General features: G+C 35.7%; 2 protein-coding genes across 4 annotated transcripts in view; one reads left to right on the forward strand and one right to left on the reverse strand.

Moving 5' to 3' along the window:
• The window catches only part of LOC136817936 (leucine-rich repeat-containing protein 49-like), a 46677-nt gene extending 42190 nt beyond the window's left edge, over positions 1-4487 (forward strand). The window contains exons 12-14 of the mRNA XM_067074278.1: positions 2477-2586; positions 3615-3669; positions 4063-4487. Coding sequence (XP_066930379.1) covers positions 2477-2586; positions 3615-3669; positions 4063-4266 — 369 coding nt within the window. The 3' untranslated portion in view covers positions 4267-4487. The remainder of the gene's footprint in view (positions 1-2476; positions 2587-3614; positions 3670-4062) is intronic.
• Positions 4488-6027: 1540 nt separating this feature from the next.
• LOC136817937 (uncharacterized) overlaps positions 6028-19490 on the reverse strand; it is a 61180-nt gene continuing 47717 nt past the window's right edge. The window contains exons 4-10 of one of the 3 annotated variants that reach the window (XM_067074281.1): positions 17367-18874; positions 15914-16611; positions 15399-15559; positions 14253-14385; positions 11666-11808; positions 11152-11250; positions 6028-6657 (exon numbers count right to left, since the gene is read on the reverse strand). In XM_067074281.1, coding sequence (XP_066930382.1) covers positions 6483-6657; positions 11152-11250; positions 11666-11808; positions 14253-14385; positions 15399-15559; positions 15914-16611; positions 17367-18858 — 2901 coding nt within the window. In that variant the 5' untranslated portion in view covers positions 18859-18874 and the 3' untranslated portion in view covers positions 6028-6482. Of the gene's footprint in view, positions 6658-11151; positions 11251-11665; positions 11809-14252; positions 14386-15398; positions 15560-15913; positions 16612-17366; positions 18876-19490 lie in introns of those variants that run through there. The other 2 variants (XM_067074279.1, XR_010848171.1) reach the window with 2 other exon arrangements.

A 19490-nucleotide genomic window follows, 5' to 3' on the forward strand; every position in this document is an offset into this window, starting at 1 on the left:
TTGAAAATTTTACTTTCAGATTTGAAAACCGCTACGAAAATTACTGTGAAGATTATCAAAAGTTTCATTTTAAACTGTCCATAAATCATTTATTTCTTCTGGTTTTCTACATTATATAGAGCTTTAAGGATTATCTGGTCCGTAAATTCTACATTGTATCTAAAAAATGGAAAATAGATTTTTTTAATATAACCTAGTGACTTTCTTATATAAATCCCGTTCCACTTTTTTTCTATCACATTTTTTGTCACATCGCCAACTAGCCGAGAAAAATATGAACTTTTCGATATCATCATTTGAACAGGATCCTTTTCTTAAAACCGGTTTCGTAAGCCACAGAATGGTATACTTTAATGGAATAAACTTTCGCGGGAATTAAATTTCGTGGATTTCGCGGATTTGAGTGTCATCCGCGAAAATCCGCGAAATTAAGTCCCAATGGAAATTTGGAAGGGCCTCATCCGTGAAATATTTCTAAACAAAACTCAAAATATGTCAAATAAGTACTATTTTAATTGTTACTTGCATCAAAGAGGCGCTAATATTGTGTATTTCAACAACCAACATGCACGATTTGACAGTTAAAGTCACACAATCGTGAAAATATTGCCACCCAATAGTGCCATCCGCGAAATTAAGTCCCCGCTAAATTTTTTGAATTTTGCGTATAGGCCCAACCGCGAAATTTAATCCCCGCGAAAGTTTATCCCATTAAAGTAATAAGTTTTATCTAAAGTTTTATAGTTTTTGAGAAATGGGCATGTATACCGAACCGTCCGCCAACCGACCAAATGACTCTATATGTACGAGACCTTGAAGACCTTAAAACTTGTAACGAAAAAATCTGCAGATGTACAGTTTCTTATACATGCTTTTTTTTTTATAAGAATACACTTTATAAGAATGTCCATGATGAAAATGGCCAAAATATTAAGAATATGGTAAGAATATCACCATCATGGAATTTAGCAACTGAACCTAAGAATGCCATTTTTAATGCATTTCAACTTGTAGATTGCCAATTTCGATCTTAACCTAAGAATACCGTAAGAATACCGTAAGAATATTTTTGGATGATTTTCGCCAAAAAGTTAAGAATATCCATGATTAAATGAAAAAACACCATTCTTATAAAAAAAAAGCGTGTATTTCTTTCAAGATTTTTTTTCACAAATTTATATTCCAACATACAGTGTACAAGAAAAAACAAAATTTCAAGTTTCATCTTTATCGAATCGTAAGCTATCAAATGAAAAATGACAAATGCTATGATTTTATGTTAAAAATTTTTGATTGATCGTTAAAAATGTATTAATGGAATGAATCCCTACGATCATAAATACAATTGAAAAGACGATATTCTTTAAACACTTGATTTATCTTATTGAATGAATGTAAGGACATCCTACTGTAACTAGTTTTCGTATTAGAATTGAATTTATTTATCGGAAATGGAAAACGACTCTTAGCAACAGTAAAAAACACCGAGGAGATATGAAAACATTTTAACGAAACTCTCTGGTGATAATAACTATTAGTTTTTAATTTTAAAAATGATTCCCTAGCGAGGAATGAAGAAAACAAAATTTTTCTCAATTCGAGATTTAGTTATCTAACCCTGAATAAAAATTATATGTGACTTAGGTTAGGAAACTTGGGAAGGAGTATGTCTTGACCTATCCAAAAACCGCTAGTAAAAAGTGCTATTTCTTGGAGAGGTTCTCTACGCTTCTGATTGGTCATTTTTTAATGACCTTACCTTACCATGTGAGCAATATTTTCAAAAACTATCCAATAAAGAGCTTTGTTTAACCCTTCAAACCCAGAAGACGTGTATGCACGGTTTGAATTTGCCAATATACCGAGTCCCCAGACTTAAAGCTCCTGACCAATTGATTTAAAAGCCCATAAACGAAATGCTTCTAGAGTATGGAAATACCTTTTAAATGGTACTGAAACCGTTGTCTAACTCTCAAGGTACAAGCTTTTATGTCAGTTTTGAAGCTATCGATTTCAAAAAAACAGTATGAAATTTTCACATTTTTCAAAAAATGTTACGCGCTGGAAATGTTAAAAGATAAAAGAACTTTTTATAGGATTTAACTGAAAATGAAATAAGGTTTTCCCAGCGGATACTAGGGTTTTCCCAGGGGATACTAGGGTTGTGAACTGACGGGTATGGGCTGCCAGACTTTCGACTCTTGGACCCTTAGCGAGACTAAAAAGAAGAAAAATTAGGAGAATTTTGTGAATCATATGACCCTTATTGGGACAAATATTTTTCGCGGGAATCTAATTTTGCAAATCAATAATATTGATTTTATCGTGACCATTTAATGCAAAATGGCTAAAATCCGCGAAAATCGCGAAAACTTCTGACCGTCGAAATTTCTGGTATTGAAGTAATTCCAATATCCCGGAAAGTCAAAAACCTGTTTTGCCACCGTTTAAAGAAAAACACATCTGTTTTTTTAAGATAACACAACCAGACATGGAGGAAGGCCAACGTATATTTGGAAGTTTACAAACAATTCTACAAAATGAGTTACCTTCTCATTTACAAGATACTGCTTACGTTAGAACATGGTATGTTTTATTTTTGATCTGCATTTAATAGAATTTTTTTGGACTGCAGCTTACATCAAGGGCCATTGGGCTTTTTCAGAAAATGTTCGTACACCCCTGGTGGAGGATATATTGTCCGGGGGTAGCGGAAAATCATCAAAATTTGCCTTGTATGGGGGTAAATTTGCTCTGCCCGGGGGTAATTTGGGTTGTCCAGGGGGTCAACTGATGCTGGTCCGGGGGGGAGTAAAACCCGTTGTCCGGGGGGTTAATCACTGAAAATTGTTGTATCCTCCACCCCCCCCCCATATACAAATTTTTACTGGAAGAGCCCACTCTGAGAAGTTGTCAACCTCGATTGGAGTCTTTACCCGATTGAACCACCTCTATGGTTGATATCAAATGGTGCAGCGCCCCTAGGTCCCTACTGGCGGTATCTGGTCAAAAATGAACATGACGTAACGTATCACTTATTCTTTATGACCGTCATGTCAGTTTATGTAAAAAAGAAGACGTTATTACGGTAGGATGGCAAAACTACCTCAATCCCGGGGAACATTTCTTGATACATTTCCGCTGCTTTTTATGTTTGTTTGGTATTTTTGTACCTACCCAGAGTGTTGGTTTTTTCTGCTACAGAGTGGCAATAGAACACTTTCCCAGGAATGAGAAAGTTTCACTATCCTACGGTATTTTGACTATACCAATATTGTATTTGAGATTTTTGAAATTTTGAAAACCCTATACTAACATTTTATATCAGAAAAATGATCCGATGGCTGTTGGTGGCCGCCCACGCTAAAGCTTTCAAGGGAGCTTGGATAATTTCCCCCGTCGAATAGGAATTATAGTCAGCCTTTAATGTACCGTATACTTATTTTTCGGATGAAAATATTAACGTAAGCCTGAAAATTTTTGGGTCGTTAGAGCTTTAGCGTGTCCGTTGAAAATTTCGACATCTGGGTGTCAGATAACAATACTTCCCCTTTGAATTTTCCTAAAATGAGGGTTGTTAATCAATTTTCATTGGCCATTGTTTGTTTTTTCAGGCACAATTTTTATAATAAAGGGCCGCACCAATCTGACGAGGAAGCCAAAAATCAAGTAAGTACTTACGAGGTTGCTCTCTTTGATGTTTAAAGTATTATCTACCCATTTTGTCCGAACCGTAAATTTTTCGCAGGCGGTGAAAATAGCGACAAAAATCATGCTTTATTTACATTATATACTTTATATTACAGTATTAACATATCCGCTACAAATTACGAAAATACTCGTAGGAGTTAAAATATAGTTAGTACATCAAAGGGCCTTTTGATAAACTTTTGTTTGCTATTTTATTGTAAAAATCGAAATGCCTGAACTGAGACCACAGGAGCCTCTGCAAGACAAACTTTCGACAATATTTCAAATTTTATATTTCTGAGATGGAATCGACAGTGAACGTATAAGGTCTGATAAATTCGCGTCCCTAAAGTTTTGAGGGATTCCTTTTAGGATTCGAATGACGAAGAGAGCTTTTCACAAAACTACATTCGTGAGATAGTTCAAGACTCTATCCTCACATCGCGACGTCTCAGTCATTTCGAACGTCTATGGCCTCACATGCTACAAGAGATTGTCACCAAATACACTAAAGACATTATGAACGTGGATGCATACTGCAAAATGTCCTTGGATAAAATTAAAGCTACACTTTAATGATATTGCAAGGAATGAGAGGTTTCATCAGTTTTTAAATTGATTTGTAATTTGGGCTTGTTGTACGTTAGTAAAATAATCAGCGATGTCGTATAAGTTTAATTTGGATTTAATGACAACACGTGCTCGTTGGATGAAAAATAAAATGTTGTATCAGTTAAGGGCTCTGACCATAGTCCAAAAATTGACTTTGGTATTTGAACATAAAAGTTATATTTCAGGTTCCTTAACACTTTTAACAAAGAATTGCCTTTATAAATTGCTTTTTAATCGAATCCCTTAAGAGTAATTAAGAATTTAATTGCAAAAATGACGTTATGAACTTTAAAAAGATGTTAATAATATGTTGCATCACCCTCTTTTACAAAAAGTGCTTAGTTTTAATGGGTAATTAACTTTTTTGTTTCAAAATTTCTTTACACTGTCCGCAAAGAATTGAACTATCTTAAATTTTGCGGAAAATCTTTCTAAAAAGATGTGTCAAAAGTTATGACTGTTTTTTTAAGCAAAATCCAAATGAAAAATTGATGAAAAACCACTATTTTGAAGATTTCGAGACAAAGAAGCATTTACAAAAATTTTCCGCAAAAATTTTTGTTGTTCGGTAAAAGATTTTCAAAATGTTTTTTCTTCGCCGAAACTAAGCTCTTCAAAGTTGAAATACTCTTCCTCGCAAAAGTCTTCATTTTCTTCTTCATCAATTTTTTTCAATGCAATTTTTGAATTTTCAGATTCAGGAATAGTTTGTCTAACAGAAAATGTATAACATGCTATAGTTTTGTTGGTTACATCAGTCAGAATATACATTTTAAACACGGCAATTATGAAAAATTCACTATGGTCAGAGCCCTTAAGGCTTGGGGAGACGAGAAGTTTTTTTCGCGATAGTGCAATGCAACATGCTTCAGCCCACCAACATAAGAAAAAAAGTGCGTTCATGTTTTCTTTTTTTGTTGTCATACCCAAAAGACACGCTGATTTTGTCCTTGGGGCAATGGAGCAAATTTGATTCGAATCAACTTTGCTCCATTGTCCCAGGGACAAAAGTGAGAGAAGCACAAATGTTATTAAAAGAAAAATGGAGCGGAGACACGAGAAAGCGTTTCAGGTTGGTGGGACGAAGCATGTTGCATTGCACCAACGCGAAAAAATCTTTGCGTGTCCCCAAGCCTTTAGATAATTTAAAAAATAACAATTCCATCGCCAAGAGTCGAATTAAAGCAGACCTGTGTCGTAATCACATTTCCGTGGTACTAAAGTTCATGTATTATACACCTTTTCAACCGTAGCTGCTAATTGCCAGGCGGACATTTTTTGTCCGTTTACCACCCTGAAACCGTCCCAGTCTTTTTTTCGCACCTAAAAATAATAAAACAAAGTGTATACAGATTTTTATGTCTAGGCTAAAATTGCTTGGACAAGAGACCCGTCGTGTGTTTTTTCATAATTTGATGTACACAAGACGGGTTCGAGCTGTGAGTCCAATATTGGACTCACATTTTTTACATTTGGAAATTCGAATTTAGCGCTGTCCTCACTTACTAAAATAAAAACCAAATTTCGAAAGTTGCACTTTCTCTAAGAAAGTGTGACCAGTAAAAGAATAACAAAATTTGATTGGCTATGTTTTCAACCGTTATAAGGATCTGAGAAATTCAAACTCTCAGCCCGTACCATGCTATACATTTCGCCATCAGTTTATCAAAGAAGAAATCATAGCATGGATTCCCAGGCTAAAAATTACTCAGTTGAGTTTTTGAATTCAATTTATCAATAATATTCTCATCAAATAATCGAATAACAATATTGTAAATATAATAAAATTTTAAGTGTGTAAATAATGCTCCCATGGTTCACTAATATATTTTACCAAACGAATAAAGGTTATTGATGAAATAACCGAGATAATACTGTTTTCAATCCCGCGTCTGAATTTTATATGTCAACTTCCATGTTGTCTTTTGAACACTAATTATATCATTGTTACTACTCAATATTTTGATTCCATTTCTTCAAAACACTTTAATTCCACCACGAACCATTCGACCAAAATTCTTTTTATAACTAGGGTAAGACCTTTGGGGGATGCCCCTCCCTCCTTGACAGATGGTATGGCCTTTAAATTCTGACGAATGGAAGAAACTTTTGTTTAAGGAAAAAGATGCCTGCATTTTCATTTGGTGATTATTTACAAATTAGCGTTCTCATTTTCTTTTTCATCGTTCCATATTTGATGTCATCTTGATTACGTCATCCAAAGAGTGTTCACTTCTCAGTTGTTCCAACAACTCCATCCCATCATAATAATCCAATCCCATTACTATTTCAGCCATTTCATACAAATTGTTGTCAAGATCGTCGTCCTGCTGTTGCAAGTGGTTCTTTAACCTCCTGGAAGGGAATAAAATATCTTATGAAATATATTTTATGATATTAGATGTTTTTTTACAAGCATATAAAAATCCGAAAACAGGCTCAGAGATGCTTAGGTCGAAAGTTTAATAAGGCTGAAAAATGCTTGAGGGATGCTTATATCCTAATACTTAATACTGCTTATATACTGCTATACTACTATAATACTGCTTATATCCATACTACAAAGTAGCTTATACTTTATAGGCTCGAGGTAATGCTTAGCATATACTTAATTTTCCCCATACCTGAGCCTAGAAATGCTTATAAGTGCAATGCTTTTAAAAAAACATGTATTGAAAGGAGGCGCTGTGCTGACAAAGCAGAATCAATAAACCAGCTGCGCTGGAAGCTCTAGCCGTAAGCTGAGAAAGATGCAAGGATTAGATAAAATAAACAGGTCGGAAATGGAATGCAAAAAGGGGATTCATAATATGCATAACTGTTATATTCTTCGGACATACCCCGAAATTTTCTCTCTATTACGCGTCATATGAGTGTCACGGGGGCCAAAATTAGCACATAAAGAAAAAAAACGAACTAATTAACTTTAGGGGTGATTTTCCTAAGGGTAAAATTTGTTTGTGCGAATGGCACCTAAAGAAGCGAAATTAAATTCCGCGAAAATTTCTTCCCATAAACTAAGTTTAATGCTATTTTCTTTTTACTTATTCATGTATGTAACAACGACGAAAACGAACCCATTGTCGACAACAGTGGAGACACCGTTAAAACCAATCGAGGCAACGTACCCACACTATGTCAGACCAAGTTATGAAACGACGAACGGTAATACAACACATTGAAAAGTACACATACATGACGAGGGTTTTGTAGCGCACCGATCCGGATGACTTGCTTTTGCTACTTACGACGGTGTTTTGCAGCTCCCCGAGAAGATTCGTCAACATGACAGTGCAATCAATAAGCAGCATGAACACTAAATATACGACTTTAATCATTTTTGTAAGATTAATCAAACATCATTGAATAATAACTTGATAATTCATGATATTCTTAAATTTGCGTAAGTCTCTTTCCCTGCCGGAGTCGGCGAAAAATCCGGAATTTGCTCTCTATTATTGGTGCTTCCGAAAATTACGCATACCATAAACAGTCAGGAACTATTGCAAATTAGGATATGTTCGCCGATTCTGGCCTAACTTGGATACGATGGCCTAATTAAGCTAGAAATTCTATCCTTATTAGGCTAGGAAGGAACGAAATTCCAATTTTTGACTTAGATTTCAAGATCCGCGTCAAAATTTAGCTAAAAATGTCAAATTCTTATTTATTCAAGCAAGTTCCACCTGTTTTTTGGGTAAAATTTGAGCGGAGTGAGAAAAGATTCAGTTTTTAGTACTGCGCATGCGTAGCTACACAAAAAAAAGCTCAATGTTATGAGTCACAATGTCTTCTAGGTCATAATCGATTGGCTTAACAACTTCAGATGTTAAGCAGCGAACTCTTTTTGTGATCGGTTCAGCCATGACAAAAAATACAGAAAAACAGGGTTAACCCTCTCTCTCAACACCTTGACTTCTCAAACTAACATTTCGGAACGAAAAGCCACAAGAAACGAAGAAAAATTATCACAACTTTACGCTCCGCTCGAAAAAGAGAAAAATTTTTGGTTTAAAATACTCTGCCTAGTCCAAATAACAAGTTCACGTTGTAAAATTGACACGGATTTTACTTGTCCTCAAGATATTTAGGGTTTGAATATATTATATCCTTATTAAGCCATTAATATCCTAACTAGGATATGAATTCTGTCCTAATTAGGCCAACATCCTAAATTGGCTATCATATCCTAATTTGCAATAGTTCCTGACCTGGTAAATGACCGAATAAGCGCCCTCGGCTTCCGTAAAGGGGGCGCTTATTCCGTCAAACCAGGACAGGAGGGTGATGAAGACATTGACATTTAACAAAGTAGGTTGTACAAACAGAGAAAAAAAATGAAAACAAAAAGATATCGTCCGTAATTATAAAATAATTTAATAAGCGCCCATTCAGCCGCCCCGGCTCGAATAAGCGCCCCCTCACAAAAATTATTTTTAAATAAGCGCCCCATTCGGTCATTTACGGTATCATGAATATATTTTTCTCATCAAGCCATTATCGTTTGTTCTTCTTGGTAAAGTTTTTGCAATATCTTCTATGTCGATGGGTACATTACAAATGGACCCTTTTAACTTAGGAAACTGACCTTTTGGCATGATAGCAATTTTTTGAATAAAATTCTTTGAGAAATTAAAACTTTCTCAAGCCTGCGAAGAGTATGAAATTCAGCTGGTAATTCATAAATATCGAGCTTGTTTTTGACAGACTGGCATGGTAAGTTGTCTTTTTTAAGTTTGTTATGGCATGTCTTACAAATATACAATTGGCCATAAAATGAAATTACTTCAGAACAAAAGTTTTCTTCTGGCATATTGTAGTTTTCAGGTGTATATTTGACAACAGTTTGTCGATAGAGACATTGGTTGCAACAAACACACATATAAAAAGGACCTTCATTTACGAGAGTTTTAAATTTTGCTATTCGCTCTTTCTGTCGAGAATTTGTTTCTTTTCGCTTTTCTTTGTTTCGTTCACGATAGGCTTTTTTGTTTTCTTTAATTTTGTCACTATTCTGGGTGCGGTAAGCTTTTTTACTTTTTTTAATTTTTTCCTTGTTTTGGTTACGGTAGATTTTATTGCTGTCTTTTATTTTTTCATTGCTTTGGACGCGGCGGACTTTTTGGCTTGCTTTATTTTAATGCACGATAATTATTTTGGTTTTCTTTCAGAATTTCTTTGTTTTTCTCATAAAATTTATGATTGCTTTCCTGGCGTGTCTTTTGACGCTTTTTTAAAACATTTCCATTATCAGAATCATTTTTTCGCTTGATTGCACTTTTCTTTACAAAGCCAGAATAACTTCGCTGAAGAACCTTTTTTAAAATCTTCTTTTAGTTCACCTACTTTGATGAATTGAATAAGGAAAAATAAATTATCTTTGTTATTTTCCTCTAAATAAAAATGTTGAATATATTTTTCAAGTTCAAAAATGTCTTCAAACTTTATAAGACAAGACTTTCCATTAAGTGGTTCAAGTAGTCCAAATTCATTACGACTATACGAATCAAAAAGGAAAAATCCTTGAGGCCTTCTCATAATTGCTATAGTAAAACCTTCAATGATCATCAATGCGTCAAAGTCTGGATTCGGAGCCATGCTCAGAGGAATTTGAAGCAGAGGATATAGTCATTGATCAATTTAGCTTGTCCATTTTCAGAATTTAAAAAATGAAGCTCAGTGACAATACCATTTGATTCAATGAAATGTGGCATTTCATCTACCGATAAATAACTATTTGTATTTAATTGTTTGTATAATTTGTCTCCTTCAATTAAAATTCTGTCTAGGTCAGTAGTTTTCCAAATAGAAACACGTCTAACATTGGACCAGAATATAGCGTAGAGGCAGCTAGCACTACATTGCGTACCGGCTGTTTCACCAAACATCTCTCTGTTGGCTTGATTAAAAGAACCCAAAACAGTTTTTGAAACTTTATATGCAGGCATGCTTGTCAAAAAGATGAAAACGATTTTAGCGGTGTGGTCGTTGTGAAACTGACTCACAAAGAATGATCGATTTTGCAGGATGTGCAAGTTAGATAAGTTGATACCGTTGAATTTCTTTAGTAGGATTAGTTGGATTAGTAGGATTAGTAAGTAAGAGGCTACAAGGAGCTCGCATGTAACCTCTGGGGTGCTTGTCTGATATATAACACAGACAAGTTCTTTTAGTGATAACTAGCAAGTGAGATAAATTAATACCAGTATTTACACTTGCAGCTATCTTTTTACACTAAAAATATGGTAATCAAAAACAATGAAAGCAAATTCTCACCCTTCTCTAGCAGAAAATTTGGCAAGAATATCGATTAGGTTTTCTCGTGACCAGCCAATGTTTACTTCACTAACTGATTTGTACTGGCAGTTTATTAGGAAGCTAACTTCATTTTCATCAACTTTTCTCTATCGATTGCTCAAGCAGGAGCGCACAATAAGGGAGATAAACAACACAATAAAGGAGATAATATCTCGCGCTTTCGTTTTCTTCAGCGGATTTCCCGCTCTCCCGAACATCCGATAGAAACCGAATCGGGAAATACTTTTTTGGAATCTTAACGCCGTCCCCCCCAACACCCATTTTAATGCTCACCTGCGGCTAGAGCAAAAAACGCGCCCAAGGGGGGAAAAGTTGTTCTTTCTTTTCTTTAAAAATACTGTGTCAGCAAATGGTAGTAACTTAGTTACATAAATAATGTCTTTAAAGTGGTTTAATTTTGGAGAGTTTTCGAACAGATTTATTTCAACAAAATTTCGACAAATTAATTCCGTGCCGAAAAAATGGGCCCATCGCAACGTTCATAATTCCTTAACGCGCGGAAATAAATCCTTCAAAATATCAACATCCTACCTTGCTTCCCAACACCAATACCCTCTTCCGTCTTCATTAGTTCCTGGTGGTTTGGGATTTTGCCAACCATTACCTGGTGCTGTAACGATATTTGCAGTTCTGTGGCAAGAAAAAAGATTTATTCTTCATTGTCGTAATCTCTTATGTGAATCTAAAAACATATACGTTTGAAAGCATCCCATCATGCGAAGCATATGTATGGATGGAGAGCTAGCTATAGAAAGTCGTTGTGCGAGACAATAGTCCTATGATTTACCTAGTGAATGGCCATGGCCATATGAAGCGTATAAACAACTCAGTGAAATAAAACTAACGCATCGATCCAGATATTGGGAGATGTTTTTTAAAGAATTTTCTTTCATCACAGTATTAGGACCGTATTAGATATCTGATATTGCCTAATAGAAATAAATAACCCCGATAATGACTATTATGTTCAATTAGCAAAGATAGGATTTATCTTTACAAGAATAGAATATTTTCTACTTTCCCCACATAACTGAAGACAATTTACCTGATCATAAAATATATGATATCGATGGTCCAAAGTTTCGAATGCGTTTCTTCCTTTCCATCGTTTGGTAATATCAAGTTATTCATCTCGCTTTTACGCCAAACCTCGAAAGATTTGTGATGGTTACGGTACAGCTCTTTCACCTGATTACCGAGAAGAAAAAATATAAACTACCGCGGAATGTTTAGGAATTTATTTTATGTTATTTGGAGAGCAGGCTCTTGAACAAAAAACTTCGATCCCGAATTTGAATTTACTTCAAATCATCTTCTTTTTCAAATCTCCAGAAAATAATATAATGGTCTCTTCCAGAAAAAAATAACAGGTCTAACCCCTGAACGAGCATCAATTGACCCGCCTGGACATTCAAAATTACCCCCAAAATTGAGCAAGTTTACCCGGGACAAACTTTGTAGATTGTTCACTACCCCCGGACAATATATCCTCCACACCCCATGTACGAACATTTTCTGGGGGAAGCCCAATGCATTATTCAGGCAGAATCCTTTAGATTCTACAAAAAGGAAAAAGGGGAGCCTTGCTATCAAAAACCTAAAACCCTATAGGTGTTAGAATTAGAATAAATTTAAGACATCTTTCTGATACTCGTGTCAAAACGTAATGAGGTATCTTCTAGAGAGCATCTATCTAATACGCCTTAATGGCATACATCAGCACAAATGTCAACATACATTAAAAGGAAGAAATTTTGGCGGGAATTTAATTTGGCGGATGGCGGAAGAATTTTTTTCAGAGGGAATTAATTTGGCGGCACACATTCAGGGGAATTAATAGAGCAACTTAAATTTGGCGGGAATTTAATTTTGGTGGATGACGGAAAAAATTAAATTTAGCGGGATTTTTTGACCAAATCCGCCAAATTTTTTTCCCGCAAAAATATCTTCTTTAATGTAACATACTAGTCATAGCTTTCACTAAATGCCCCCACATAAAGATCATGTCATGCACTTATAAAGCTTTTTAATGCTTTAAAGATTAAAACTAAGGAAAAGCTGGAAAAGCTTCTCAACAATATATTTCAAAAATTATGGTATCATTAGCTTACAGGTTTTCACATCTCCTGTTTGTTTTTTTCTCCTTAGTTTCTTTCTTACAACAATATATATCATGATTATTATTCACTAAATAGACCTTTTCTGATAATGCCGCAGACATCTTAGATTGTAGGCAAAATATATAGTGGTGAATAAATCAACAAGGTAATGCGCCTAAATTTTTTTTCAAGTGCATAGTACTTTTTCATGATGCAATCTTTTCTCCAAGCAGCGCAGACAATGAAGAGACGTGCCTTCAGGAAGCTAGACTTTTTGAGTTTATAGCGATATATACTTTCACTTTATGGTGTTTCTGTATGACTGTCTGTGTACCTAGTCTAACCAGTGTTTAAATGCCTTCGGGAAGGTCCATCCTAACTTGGAAAGCCAGAATTGGAGCTATTTCGCCAAACCACTGGAGCGTAAGTTATTTAGGCTATCACAACTGCATGAAAAAGTTGAATGTGCGCATGTAGTGCAAGTAAGGTAAATCTATTTTGAAGACCAAAAGAAAAAGTTTGTTTACATTGATTGACATTCACAACATTTACATATGCATACATTCAACTTTTTTGTACTTTGCCGGTATCTTGTTTTACTAAGTTAAGAAGGACTTTCTCGAGTTACGACCATATGATGGTATTTAAAGCTCGAGAAGCTCTATAAACAATAAAGGTACCGTGAGATTGGGTAACTTGCATCAGTGGAGGCTAACATGCATTGCATCAAATGAAAGACCTGATGGTCATTAAAATACAAAGTTAAACCAAAACAAAAATGGTATAGAGTAGAGCTGCGAGCGGATCTACGTAGTTATATTTTAATGACCAGCCAGGTCTTTCATTTGAGGGCTATGCATGTTAGCCTCCACTGATGCAAGTTACCCAATCTCACGGTAGTTATTAATAAAATAAAAGACAAAGATAAATTAGAGTTTGAACAAAAATATATTGAAAACTTGAGCAAATTTCTTTAAAGATTCCGGAAAAAGAATTGAAATCATTGCTGAAGTGAACTTCTGACTAAATTACAGTAGTTAGTATTCAGTTTCAAAGACAAGAAACAAAATTTGACATACAAAACACTTTTTCCAGTCAATGAATCAGCTCATCATCATCATAACCAGTCTGCCATTTTGTTTGTTTTGATTTGCACAAGTAATATTGTAATTCGTGTTATATCATACACTGTTATGATTTGCATTTATAACACTCGCTTGAGCTTTTCAAAGCTAAATCAAAACTAAAATTGTAATATGTAGTAATGGTAATAGCATATAACGTAATAGGAATATGAAAATATGTATACTACCGTCCCGGAAAAAACCGAACATTTACGGAAGAGACTATCTACGGGGATGCTTGGGCGACAAAACAAACGCAACAAAATTTCGAGATTCCAGTCCAATATCTATGCGTGAAACTATGAGTGCCTCCTCGTCGCTACGCTCCTGCGGGGGCAATAAGGACATATTTACACACGACAATAGGTGAGGCAAATTCTTCTTGGTAAAGTTAATTTTCAACACTTACCTTTTTATAGAGTAAATTAGGGTGGAATGGTAGTCCATTTTGAGAGTTATGCATGACCGAAAGAAGAGCTGGTTTCAGCACAAATTCTAATGCTATCGAACGTTTGACCCAGTCTATGGATGGCTGGATAAAGCTGGAAAAGATCAACTATTAATTTTATAATTATATCATATTTGCAAGTATGGTAATGGTAAATTTTATGAATATTTTGTGGTTTTTAGATTGTCCTCTAATGGATTTTTATCAAAAGTGAAAGCTTATCGAATGATAGAGCATCATTTGTATAAGATTTTCTCAAACAAAGGGTCGTGTTCTCTTAAGACGTTTTACCAAGATGCTTTCCCATACCACGCCTTACAATACAAGTATGATACAGAAGAGTCTCTTTAACTCGAACCTATTTAACTCCAATGTCTCCTTGAACAAGTTTTCTCGTCACTTCAGTTAACAATACAGTATATACTTTAATCGTAGAAATTTTAGCGAGACTAATTTTAGCGTATATTAGCGAATCAGGAAAATCTTGATTTTTTTTGGATTTATTTTAGCGAATCACGATCTCAAAAAATTTCGCATGGATAAATTTTAGCGAATACTGCATTATTGACTGAATTCGTTTTCAAGCATTTATTTGCACTGAAACCCTTCCTATTGATAAAAATGTATCAAGGCAATGTAACCAGAAATTTCGCGCGGATAAATTTTAGCGATCTGTCGATTCGGCGTGTTTTATTTTAGCAAAAATAGGAAAAACTCGCTAAAACGGTAAATTTAGTCTCGCTAAAGTTTCTACGATTAAAGTAAACCTTACTCGAAAGTGTGGAATTTCCGAAGTATCGTAGAAACAAGTTCCTTGGTAGAAATAACATTTCCTCTAAGGGAAATTCCGAACACCTTTTACTCTAATGAGGATATACAAAAAAGTACCCCGGCACTCTCCTCTTTTCTTTTCAAAAAAGGGCGGCTCTTTAAAAGGCGGGTAGTTTTTAATTTTAGAATAAAAAGAACAGAAATTTGTGCCTGATCCAAATAACGCCACACACGTTTTCTGACTCTTCAAGGACTATACTTTCATGATCAAAAAATGACGATACGCCGATGTGCATACGAGACCTAACTCAGCCCCTAGTGGAATACATAACTCACAAATGACTACATGATCCGTCAACGTCGTCGAATTCACCGTCGTCGTCGCTGTCATGAATTTCGACACCATTTTGTTGAATGATCGGTATCGTTGGTTTCTTCTTCTGTGTTGATGATGATGAGATGGTTGAACGGTCACTCCTCGGTGAAAACAAATGGTCCTAAGAATGTGTTAATTTCTGTAGACGTTTCTTTATAAGAACAAGAGCATGAGGAATCGTTGGCAACAATATTAAGAACAAGTAAGTTAAGAACATTTTTAAAGGCCTGAAACTCGAAAAATTAAGAACATCCGAAGGTATCAAAAATTTGGAATATTCTTATAAAAAAACGTGTTAAATAAATGATAGAATATGACTGGTTTCACGATGTACCTAAATAAATCGATATTTTTCTTTTCATACCTTCGTAATGTACATTTTCAAACCTGTCGCAATTTTGTATAAGAAATTCAGAACCAAGAATGTTAAGTTAGAAAGGACCATGATCGAGGTCAACTCAGAAGAATAAATTACCTTTCTTGGGGACGGTTCATTTGATCGTGTTTCATTGATTGAGAGAGATTGCTCTCTACTCAAACCAGGTCGATCATTACCGTTAACCTGAGGCTTGCCTGATGAGACAATATCTTTATTTCGAGGTGAAACACCATTCGGTGAAGAACTTCCTGGCATTTTCTTGCTGGATTTAATATGGTCTTCTCGAGGTGAGGCTCCATTTGGAGTTGCGCTTCTTTGAGGTAAGTCTTCATGTGTTTGCTTTCCACGCGATAAAGAGGGGTTTGGGCTTGGACTTCTAGGAGATATTGTACCACTCGGAGTTTCAGGGGTACGGGGCGATGTCCTGTTTGGGGTAGGAGTTCTTGGAGGAAGGGTTCTACTTGGTGTCAAGGGTACATACGTTGATGACGGGTTTGGAGATTTGTTTCTAGGAGAGGAGTCAGTGTTGTCTAAAGTCGAATCTTCGTCATTTGCAGTTGCTTGTTTGTCTGGTAATGTTCTATTTTGATTTGACATCTTTGGTGCACTTGGTGTAGGACTCCTCGGGGATGTTTTTCTTGAATTCGATGCCCCTCTCGGTGTACTAAGAACCTCGATGTTGGAGTTTGGTTCTTTGGTTTTTGGTTCATGTTTGAAGTTCTTGATTCTGATGCAGTCTGCTTGGTCTTGTAAACTTTTGAAAGTATCTTGAAGGCCGAAGTGGTCAATGAAATCTAGAGCAATGATAAATAGTTGTATTGGTTGTGAATGATGAAATGTTGCAGAGAAGAATACATTAGGCATTGGCTTTATGCGGGTTTCTCTATAGAAACACATACCATGAAAATGGTTATACCTTATCGGCCAAAACTTAGTCGGCCCTAAGTGACCAAATTTTGGATTGGTAACTAAAATTAGGGCCGACTAAAAATTTGGGCCAAATTAAAAGTTTCCCAAAGATAACGCCAATAAGAGCGCAATAAAAGAAGGTCTCAGCTTTTTGCACTCAATTTATGGCATTTTGTGCTACCTTATCGGCCAAAACTTAGTCGGCCCTTGGTGAATAAATTTCGACGAGGTGACTAAATTAGGGCCGACTAAAAATTAAGGCCAAATGAAATTAAGGCCGACTAAGTTTTGGCCGATAAGGTAAAAAGAATGATCATATCTTTGGACTTATAAAATGATTTTAATTTTTCTTTATGCCAAAAAGTGATTGATGAAAGCTTAGAGCTGTTAAAACGATGGAAACATTAGTAAAAGACTTGTGTAGTTTTTGGAACTTAAAGTTTCATGCCTACTGTATGAACGGCAATCATCAGCCAAAAATCTGTAAAGAGCAAGAACATATAAAAATGTCTCCGTGCAGAAATCGAAGTTTCCTCAAATGATGTAAAGTCTGTTCTTTCAAGCTTTGCAAATTTGCAAATATTTTTGGAATTCGTTTTGTCTGTTCAGATAGGGGACACTCGTTTAAGAAATTGCTTACCAATGTGCTTTATTTCATCAGCAAGTGCGACAGTGGTGAACGATTTCTCGTTAAAAGCTACTGAAAAATTCTCCAACACATCAAAGAAGTGATGATTATAAGTTGAAATTCGGTACACCATTGTAGCTAGGTTTGCCATGATTTGATCGTTGTTCATCACACCGATAACAGGTGTTGTAAATTGTGTCCAGTCTTGGAGATTCTGGATAAGGTTTTCACATTCAGATTGCAACCAAGGCTTTAAGGAATACTTGATGATAAAAACGGTGACTTTATTACCATTAGCCTCCTTCAACCAGCTTGTTCTGAACAAATCCACATCAATCGACATTGTGTCTTTGATGCATTGAGTAATCTCTTCGGATAGTGTTTTCCACAATTCATAAGATTCGGTCGAACTAGATTTACAGAAGTTATGTTTTTGGACAAGTTCAAATGTCAATGTTATTGGCAACAAACGATCTTCCTCGTCTTTAGCCTCGGTGACTTTAACCCCTTTCGAAACTTCGACCAAGGAATTCTCCACCAACCCTTGGTCGCCAAATAAGGCACTAATCAAGCAGCCCATCTTTATATTAACCATGTCGGCAAATTCAGAATCTAATTCGATATCTTCGATACGACCAATTGTGTCTGGTTCCACTCTGGTGTTTGATTCGTAGAAGAATGATTTCAAATACGCAACAAAAGAGGACAGAAAGCTCTCATCATTTTTCCTAATCTTCAAACCAATATTTGTGATTCTCAATACAATCTCAACTTCTTTATATTTCTGAACTTGCTTTTCAATCTTGTGTAAGAAAGATAAAGATTTGATCTGCTTTTCAATCTGGTGATACCAATTCTGAAGAATTTCTTGTTTAGACCACTTTCCAAAGAGTCTTATCTCTTCCAAATGATGATGATAATCAACAGCATTCAGCATATTGCTTTGGTGTAAATGTTTCACCACATCCATAACACTCTTTGTATTCTCTTTCCAAATAGTAGACCATGTTTTTGGACCACCAGCATCAAAACTCAAAAGCACACCATCTTCATTTTCCTCAAATTGCTCCCAGAATGCTTCACTGTTTTCATTGGCAACCAATACACGATAATTAGAAATCACTTTCAAAGCTTTTGATAGATTTGCAACTACCTCCAATTGACCGAGAGCTGTGTTTTCCAGAATCTCGATAACCAGGAGAACATCCAGCTTAGAGATATCTATCTCCTCTTTGATCTTCTGCAATGTGACATCCTCGTAAATCAAACTCTGTAATTTTGCAAACGAAGCTAAGAAATAGCCTCTCTTCAAGGAGTTCTTTTCACTTCTCAAAAATTTACTAAGAACTTTGTTGATCGAATCTTTATTTGGATTTTCCCCATTTTCTTGGTTACCTAACCAGACTTGTAATGCGTTTATCAAGAGGCTTTTGACTGCGTTGTCTGCCAAACTTTGCAAAGCCAACAGTTGCAATTGATACTTGTGAAGTGCTTTCAGCATCATGTTGGTTCAACTGATCCTGATGAGTGAAATCGAAGAAAGATAAATTTATAGGTTGAACATACCTAGGTCTGTTATGTGGACCGTGAGAGTACTGAAGTTCATTCGCTTTAGCCTGTACCAGACTCTTCTTCGCTGACTGAAAAGATAACGCGAAGTTATGACAAGTTTTTTTTCAAAATATAAAAAACGCCCTTGGCGGCGGGGTAGTACAGGCTAATTCGCTTTAGTGGGCACTCTTTTTTTATCATGTGGAAGCCACTGTCAAGAGACAATTAATCTAATTACGCTAATGTGGTTTCAACACGGTAGCGGATAGAAAAGGGTGCATAGTTAAAGTGAGCGGACTTTATGATTGGATAGTATCGGTTATGCGAGGAACGCAAAACTTCCCTTTTTACATTTTTTGGCTTTTGGACCGTTAGAGAGACCGTCAAAGTGTAAATACGACCTTTAGAGAGAGTACTTAATTGTACACTTTACACCTTTACTTGAAGGAATTTGATTTTATACGGAAATACCCAAGCATCTATTTTATCCCCACCCTTCCGAATTATGTGAACAAGTTGCTTAATCCAATCACCGGCCACACTCAAACATCACTGTCCATCACTTACCTCACCTTCAATCCGAAT

Source organism: Clytia hemisphaerica, unplaced genomic scaffold (genome assembly GCF_902728285.1).
Source record: "Clytia hemisphaerica strain Z4C2 unplaced genomic scaffold, Clytia hemisphaerica genome assembly, whole genome shotgun sequence".
Taxonomy (NCBI): Eukaryota; Metazoa; Cnidaria; class Hydrozoa; order Leptothecata; family Clytiidae; genus Clytia; species Clytia hemisphaerica.